At 57.0% G+C, this 8,655-nt stretch overlaps 1 protein-coding gene across 1 annotated transcript; it reads left to right on the plus strand.

The window, feature by feature from the left end:
- Positions 1-2,090: 2,090 nt before the first annotated feature.
- Positions 2,091-3,913, plus strand: GSTP1 (glutathione S-transferase pi 1). The gene is made up of 7 exons (XM_040970692.1): positions 2,091-2,199; positions 2,380-2,415; positions 2,597-2,703; positions 2,879-2,966; positions 3,245-3,348; positions 3,444-3,551; positions 3,658-3,913. Coding segments are annotated over exons 1-7 (633 nt in total). The 5' UTR covers positions 2,091-2,198; the 3' UTR covers positions 3,847-3,913.
- Positions 3,914-8,655: the final 4,742 nt, after the last annotated feature.

Below are 8,655 nucleotides of genomic sequence, written 5' to 3' on the forward strand. Positions count from 1 at the left end.
GCAGGGAGCTGGATGGAAAGTGGAGCTGCCAGACACAAACCAGCACCATATAGGATCTTGGTGCATGCCAGGCAAAGATTTAACCACCTAGCTATCATGCCAGGCTCACATAAATCAATTCTTAAAAAGTAAAATTAAAGACACAATTAACAGAAGCCCACACAGGAGAACTCTGTGACTGAGCAGACGGAACAGAAGTTTAAGCGAAGTCTCAAAAGCAGAGAATAAACCCCAAGTTTCATAAAAATAAGTAAGACCAAATGGATTTGCACTAAAATCAAGGAGCTTTGTTGAATGAAACACACCCCGCGCAAAGAGAAAGGAGAGCAAGGAAATAGGAGGCATCGGGATGCAGAGAGACAGCAAGGGACAAGAGTCGTGTCTAACACGGAGGTGGCCTCCAGGAAGCAGACAGCGAGTCAAGAAAAACAGCCATGGATGTGAGCTCGCAGTTCCAGAAGGGGAAAGTGAAGTGTGTGTGTATGTGTGTGTGCTGGGGGAGCTGCTGGGTGTGTGTGTGTGTGTGTGTGTGTGTGTGTGTGTGTGCTGGGGGAGCTGCTGTGTGTGTGTGTGTGTGCGCTGAGGGAACAGCTGTGTGTGTGCTACCTCTCCTGCAGGGCCACCAGTCTCCACCTTGGAAATCCGAAGTCCCGTACTCGGGAGACTGTGGCTCCCGCCCGGGGTATGCATCTCACAGACCCACACCGCCTGCAGAGGTGAGAGAAGACAGAAATATAAGTGGGAGGCAGTGACAGAAACAGTGAGCCCAACCAAGAGGGCAAGAGAGATCCTGTCCCAGGCAGCCAGGAAAGGGGGCACAGCTGAGGACAACATGAACCCCTGGCCACCTCCAACACACGCAGGTGCACACACACACACATATCCGAGCTCTCAGCACGCGCAGGCAGAACAGCCCATGCCTAGGCTGTGACTTCATGGTGGAAGGCAGGTGACGACATGCCTGCCGTGATCCCAGGTCTGCAGGGCACAGGGACAGTAGGGGTGGGGACTGCACCTGCCCAAGCAGTGCCAGCTGGGAGTGGCGTCAGACTCCTGGAGTGGAGGAGGTCAGAGGAGGCCAGAGAGCAGAGCTGGGTGGTGGCAGCAAAGGAGGGGCATGGGTGGCTGGCGCCGGGCCAGAACCCCAGCAGCTTGGCTAGCCCGGCCTCATGCTGCAAGCTGGGGAGGAGACCCCTGGGAATGGGACCCTTCACCAGACAGGCTGCCCCGGTGCACTGGGCATGTGATGGCATCCGGGAGTGAGCAGGTGACTTGCGATCGCGTGGGAAAGCAGAGGAGTGAGCAGTTGTGGGTGGCTTGCACAGCCGGGTAGCATTGGGCCCTGCCCCACCCCCCTGCGCATGCACCTGCTCTAGCTTTTTCTTTCTTCCACATGTGTAACTCGCAAGGATGGCAGAAAGCAAATTCCAAGTTGCTTTAAGGTCATGTCTAGGTCACATGAGCAAACCCACTCTTGTGAAACAAAGACATTTTGTGTCCAGGAATTAGAGGGCTTCGCCGGTCCCGCACGAAAGGGGCTGGGGGCGGTGGCGGGAGCGAGAGACCACTTAAGCCCACACCCGGAGCTTGTTGCTCGACCCGGGCAGGGCACAGATGGCACCTGGCTCGGGCCCTGGTGGGCAGAACCTCACCCGAGGGTCTCTGAGCCAAGCCTGTCCCTGCCAGGCCAGTCCTGGAGGCTTCCACCCTGCGGAGCGTGGAGGGCGCGCCCCTTCGGGGTGCAGGGCCAATCCCCCCACCCCACCCAGCGCCTCCTCCCGGTGCAGGGCGTGTGTCCAGTCGGAACTCGGGGTGGGGGCGTTCCTGGCCACTCCTCGACCCTGCTGTTCCCCCTCCATGATTCTTCTGCTTCCTGGGGGAACCTCGCCCATCCCGCAGGCGCCTGGCTCTCTGGCCCCCACAAAGGCGCCTGCGCAGCACGCGCTGCACCCCACCCCACCCCACCCCTCCCATCCCCCGCCTGGTGCCCGGCGCCGGCGGCCAGGGCTGCAGTGTCCAACCGCGAGGCCCTACGGGGTCTCTGGGCGGGCAGTGACTCAGCACGGAGGGGCGGGCGCGGCGGGGCGGGCCTGGGCGGGCAGACCCTAATAAGGCTTAGGGCCACTGGGCCTGCGCTGGAGTGCCGCCTCCGTCTACGCAGCAACCTGCGAGTTTGCACCCAGGAGCACGCTGCAAGTAGTGAGTTCGACCGCTTGGGCTCCGGGGGGGATTCCGAGTGCGGGGATGGGGTGCGAAGGATCGAGCTGGGTGCTCCCTGGGGGTGGCAGCGCTTAGAGCAGCGATGGGAGCCGGGGACGCGCAGCTGCCATGGGTTTCCTGCCTCCACGTCCCCTAACCGACTCCCTTTCGCGCCCCCAGTGCCTCCCTACACCATCGTCTACTTCCCCGTGCAAGGTAAGAGCCTGGGACGGGACGGGAGGGGATGCAGGGGGCTCCTGCAGTGGGGAGACCCCAGCCCCAGCCCTGTTTCCCAGGGACCTCCTTCCTGCCTGCCTTTTCCTCTGGCTGGCTCCCTGGCTGGTCCCCCTGCCCCCACCCCCAGCCGTGCACCCCATGCTGTTCCCTCGGCCCCCAGGGCGCTGTGAGATGATGCGCATGCTGCTGGCTGACCAGGGCCAGACGTGGCAGGAGGAGGTCATCAACCTGGAGACCTGGTCCCAGAGCCCCCTGAAAAGCTCCTGTGTGAGTGACAGCGTCCAGCGGGGAGGGGCGGGGGAGGGGCGGGGCGGGTAGCTGAGCTTAGCACCCCACTCTGAGCCATGCTGTCCCCCACAGCTGAGTGACAGCGTCCAGCGGGGAGGGGCGGGGCGGGTAGCTGAGCTTAGCACCCCTCTCTGAGCCATGCTGTCCCCCACAGCTGTTCGGGCAGCTTCCTAAGTTTCAGGACGGAGACCTCACCCTGTACCAGTCCAATGCCATCCTGAGGCACCTGGGCCGCACCCTGGGTGAGTCCCGAGCCGGGCGGGGCGGGGGAGGCGGGCAGTGACCACCCATGCTGACCTTACCCCGGCCAACCTCCCCAAGTGTAGGAAGTGAGATGTTCGGGTGCCATGTCCAGCCCCCCGGACCCTCACTCCGAGCTCTGGGCAGCTCAGCATGTCAGGCTCAGCCCCGCTACCCTGCCCCTGGTTGTGGCCACTCCCAGCCACGTGGCCGCCAGCACTTGTGCCGAGGTGCTGTGCCGGTCAGGTGCCAGTCACACCATTCATTCCGCTCACACCAGGGATCTATGGAAAGGACCAGCGTGAGGCCTCCCTGCTGGACATGGTGAACGACGGCGTGGAGGACCTGCGCATGAAATACATCACCCTCATCTACACCAACTACGTGAGTGACCCTGGGGAAAGATCCGGAAGAGAGGCAGAGGACCCCAGCTGCTGACGGGGCAGGCGGCAGTGACAGCAGCTGTGTGTTTCCTGCAGGACGCGGGCAAGGACAGCTACGTGAAGGCGCTGCCCGGGCACCTCAAGCCTTTCGAGACTCTGCTGTCCCAGAACCAGGGTGGCAAGTCTTTCATCGTGGGCGACCAGGTGAGCCCCTGGTGGACTCGCTGTGGCAGGGGTGGGGGTGAGGAAGGGGTTCAGGCTTCCACCCCACCACCTCTGGCCACTGAGTCCCCCTTCCCTGTCCCTACAGATCTCCTTCGCCGACTACAACCTGCTGGACTTGTTGCTGACCCATCAGGTCCTGGCCCCCAGCTGCCTGGATGCCTTCCCTCTACTCAAGGCCTATGTGGCCCGCCTTGTGGCTCGCCCCAAAATCAAAGCCTTCCTGGCCTCCCCCGACCATGTCAACCGCCCCATTAATGCCAACGGGAAGAAGTGAGAGTGCCTGGCTCATTCCCCTCCATCCCTACCCCTACCCCAGGACCAATAAAATTTTGTAAGGAAAAGCTGTGTCCCAGGGATTATATGTTTCCTGGGGAGGAAGCTCCGGGCTCTTGAGGGCTTAGGAAACTCGGATCCCAAACCCATACCACCCTGGCTGGCTTGGTGTGTCCTGGGCACCAGAGCCACGGCCGGCCAGTGTGTCCTGCTGATGTGGAAAAGGCGTGCGTCTGCCACCCTGGAGGCGGTGTGTGGAGGACAGTTGGATGGTTCTCTCACAGCTCAGCCCACCCACCGTGAGGGCCACCCTCCTGACCCAGCACCTCCTTCTTCCTGGGACACTGTATCCCCTCTGCAGGTTCAGGCCCCAAATCCCTGCCACACCCTCCCAGGACTGGGCCTTTACATTTAATGGGTGGTAGGGAACTCAGGCTGCTTCAACTGCAAATAATCAGCCAGAGAGCACCCGGGCAGGGCTTCTCCACACCCTCACATACCCCCGCCACACACCAGGCTGCACAACAGTCAGTGCCAGGGCCACTTGGGACCCCGGGGAGAGAGTTCAGGATGCAGCTGGTGGGACCCAGCGATGCCTGTGTATCCCAGCAGGGGCCCACCCACTGCCTGCACACCTTGGCAGGAGAAAAGAGCTGCCTCGGTGCCACTCAGATGTTGGCACAACCCGCATTTACATCCATTGGTCGAGGGGAGGGAAGCTGGGGTTTGAGGAGCTGGTGGGGGAGTTGTGGGCATCTGTGCTTTGGAATCAAGAAGTGCAGGGTTAGTGAGAACAAAGTGTTTTCAGGAAGCTGACTCCCCTCTCCCGTGCTCCTGGGCCCCTGAGCAAGGGGAGCAACACCTGTCCATCAGTGGAGGTCACGTCCTTGGAGCCAGGCAGGATACACTGCCCGGAAGGCCAGTATCCTAGAACACAGTGCTAGGTCGAGTCCAGGCTGCTCCACTTCCCATCCAGCTCCCTGCTGCTGTGCCTGGGAAAGCAGCAGAGGACGGCCCAGGGCTTGTGCCCCTGCAGCCCATGGCAGACCTGGAAGAGGCTCCTGGCTCTTGGCATCTCTCTGGCCCAGCCCTGGCTGTTGTAGCCATGGAAGACTCTCTCTCTCTGCCCTCCTCTCCCTTTCTGTAACTTTGACTTGCAAATAAATCTATTTTAAAAAAATTATTATGGCTGGGTGGCTTTTAAAAATGTCTATATTTATTTACTAGGCAAAGCGACAGAGAGGCTGATGTTGTCACAGGTGGAGCCTTTAGTTGCTGTGCCACACAACGCCAGCCCCTGTAACGGCTCTTCCACACAGCTGTCCACTCGGCTCCCAGTCCTGTCTGTCCAAGCCAGGAGTGGGAAGCATCGAGATGCCTGCAGGAACGGGGCAAGCCTTGTTCTATCAACAGGAATTTGAGGCTCTGCCTTGTATCTGGAATATTCTTCCTCTCGGTCTCTCCTCCTCTCCGTATGTCTGACTCACAAGAAAATAAACCTTGAATGAGCGTGACCGAGGGGACGTGGGGCTGAGGTGGTTCCGGCACTGGACAGGACCGTGTGACCGTGTCTGCACCGATCAGGAACTCGCCAAGGGCCTTCGGGAGGGGCCGTGCACGCTCACCAAGCCGGGGAACTCGTCCTGCTCTGGGGGCCTTCTCCCCACCCCCACCCAGCGAGGGAGCGGCTACTGGGTTCTCTGTTACAAACCCTGGATGATTGGAACGCGCCCAAGTGCTTTCCTCTACCAGATCTGGGGTCAGATGTGGAGTCCAGGAGAGACACCCACTCCCACCCGGGGATGACCTATGACGTCTGGGAACTAAAAACAGACACACGGGCCCGCTGACTCACCCATTCTTACTGCGCATACCGTCTTCTCAGGAAATCCCCCCTTGAACATCAACTCCACAGCTTGGTTGGGGGAGGGGAAGGCGGGGATTCTGAGTTTATATGACCAGTTTTTATCTGGGCTGTATTAGAAAGTCCGAACGAGATTATACAGGGAGGCTGGTGTTGGGGCACAGCTCCTTCAGCCACCGCCTCCAACTCCCTCATCCCGGTGGAGCCAGGTCAAGTTCCAGCTGCTCCACTTACCATCCAGATCCCTGTTAATGTTCCTGGGAAAGCAATGGAGGATGGGCCAAGGGCTTAGACCCCTGCATCCATGTGGGAAACCAGGATGGCGTTCCAGGCTCCTGGCTTCAGCTTGGCACAGCCCAGGCCATTGTGGCCATTCAGGGACTGAAGCAGCAGGCAGAAGACCTCTTTCTCTCCCATCCCCCAAGCCACTCCAACCAGGTCACTCCAACCAGGCTGCAGCTCCTCTGGTTTGCGTGGGGGCTGAGTGTGTGGTGGGCAGGATAGGCCTGGACGCCAACACCCATTAGTTTGCATAGAACACAGGGCTGGAGACAGACGTGACCCAGCAATTGCAACTAACAGTGTGTGCGTAGGCTGCTAAAGCGGACCATGCCAGACCTTGTATTGACAAGTACACACAAGAATCAGGTCTGGGATCACTTCAGATGAAGTTTCTTTGGTGATCCCCCCCCCCCCACCCCCAATTGAACCTCTGGACTCTGAACTCCAACCGTGGAGGAAATTGCAGGTTCATGGCCTCACCGTGGAATGCATGTGTCAGAGTTGGGCCTCCTCAGACAGAGCAGTGGACAGCATATCACATACACATGGAGAATATGGCAGTCTATTGGAGCCTGCAGAGGACACCTGGACCATAACAGAGGATGGAGGACAGAGCAAGTCAATCAACTACCCTAGCCAAGAGTTGACAGTGAATAGCTGGGCACATGGAGACGCTAAGGTGGATTTGGCAATCAGTGGATTCTGGAGAGATTTCATCGGGATTGGAGTGGCGGGATCAACAGCAATCCAGAACTGTTGAACTATGAAAACCTCTTGAGCAGGACCCTCGGAGCAAGCTCCACATCGGGGCCCGGGGTGGCTGGGAGGCTGGGTGGGGCTTTTCCCCGTAGCTCCCCATCTCCCCAGACGCAGGAAGGAACAAAGAGAATAAAGAAACAATGGTCTTACACGCTTTGCTCTTGCCCTTGACTCTGCACTCTAATCAACTATGAAAAAAAATCATTAAAAAATAAAAATAAATAAATAAATAAAGAGAAAGGGCTTAGTTCCCGGGGAGCGTAAGGTTCAGGGAGAGAAAACAACAGCTTGGTTTACACCCAGGGAATCCAGGGTGTAATTTGTGCTTTTTTAGAGAACTGGTAAATCTAGCCAAAAGCTATTTCGAATTTTGGTGTCCACGTGGGCAGGTTTACACTCGAACACAGTCGCTCGTCTGTGGGATGCACCTGGTCTCTCTTGATCATCGCTCAGATTAGCCTGCTGGGATCCCCAACGCTCTGCCTTCCTCTCCATCTTTAGGCTGCAAGCTTTGTCATGGGGGCCCTACCCCTACCCCTGGATCCCCCACCCACCCAGGGAAAAAAGGAAAAAAAAATTGGCTGAGTACCCTTGGATCAAGCAGCTCTACTCCGCTCCTTTGATCGCTGTCATGGCCAGGCCCACTCAGCAGTGAGGGGCCTGCCTAGCCGGCCTAGGACACGCCTTGTCAGGGCCGGCCCTTGGCCAGTGGGTCATGGAGTCTCACCTCGCAGTTCCCGGGGTGATTCTTGTCTTGGGTTCCTAACACAGACCCCAGGAAAGCAGCAGAGGTCCCGTTGCCCAACCCACCTGAGTTGAGCTCTAACTCCTGCTTTTGCCCCCCGCCGTGCACCCGCCTCAACTATTGCAAGCAGTTAGGGGTAACCCAAAAAATGGGAGTTCTCTCTCCTTCTCCAACAAGGTCAAATGTTTCAAAATTACTACTAAAAATATACTGTAAAAAGACAAAAATAATCAACATTTTTGTAAAGATATATATATGTATATGCTCATATATATAAAGTTATTTTTTTAATTGCAAAGGTAGATTTACAAAGAGAAGGCACTGGAGTGAATGACCTTGCATTTACAGCCCCTGCAAGACAATCCACCTGCGGGGTAACCTTGGGACTTGTAACAATCCACTCTGGGACCACGTAGGTTTCCTAGAAATATGAGGTTCTGCCTCCAATGATGCTGCTCAGCCAGATTAGGAACTTTCAACGGGGCAGGTGTTTGATGGGGGTGGGACTCGTGGGTCCCCTTCCATAGTGCCTGCATTCAAGGGCCAGGTGCGCTCCAATCCCAGTTTCCCACCAGTGCAGGCACTGGGAGGCAGTGGTGATTGCTCCTGTGGTTGTGGTGGAGCCCATGGTTGTGTGCCCAACCCTAAGCTTTGGCCCTTCCCCAGGCCCAACTGTCCTTTCTCTCCCTCTCTCTAAAAAAAACAAACAAAAAAACAAACAAACAAAAACGACCCCTCAATTTTAAAAAAAAAACTATTCAAATTGTCTTGGGATTAAACTATTCCTAAAACTTTCAGAAATCTATAAACTGACCCTAAATGGTGTTTATAATTTCATGTGATTTAGGTTCAGTCTTTGGTAAATAAATAAAGCTATTCTTCTTTTTTAAAGATTTATTTATTTTTATTGGAAAGTCAGATATTCAGACAGGAGGAGAGACAGAGAGGAAGATCTTCTGTCCAATGATTCACTCCCCAAGCGGCCGCAATGGCTGGAGCTGAGCCAATCTGAAGCCAGGAGCCAGGAACTTCTTCTGGGTGTCCCATGTGGGTGCAGGGTCCCAAGGATTGGGCTGTCCTCCCACTGCTTTCCCAGGCCACAAGCAGGGAACTGAATGGGAAGTGGAGCTGCCAGTATTAGAAGCAATGCCCATATGGGA

Source organism: Ochotona curzoniae, unplaced genomic scaffold (assembly GCF_017591425.1).
Source record: "Ochotona curzoniae isolate NIBS_2020 unplaced genomic scaffold, NIBS_Ocur_1.0 scaffold_4937, whole genome shotgun sequence".
Taxonomy (NCBI): domain Eukaryota; kingdom Metazoa; phylum Chordata; class Mammalia; order Lagomorpha; family Ochotonidae; genus Ochotona; species Ochotona curzoniae.

Coding starts and splice junctions, on each gene's coding strand:
- GSTP1 (XM_040970692.1), top strand. Junction 2,704..2,878: donor GCCCCCTGAAAAGCTCCTGT/GTGAGTGACAGC, acceptor TGTCCCCCACAG/CTGTTCGGGCAGCTTCCTAA. Junction 3,349..3,443: donor CCCTCATCTACACCAACTAC/GTGAGTGACCCT, acceptor TGTTTCCTGCAG/GACGCGGGCAAGGACAGCTA.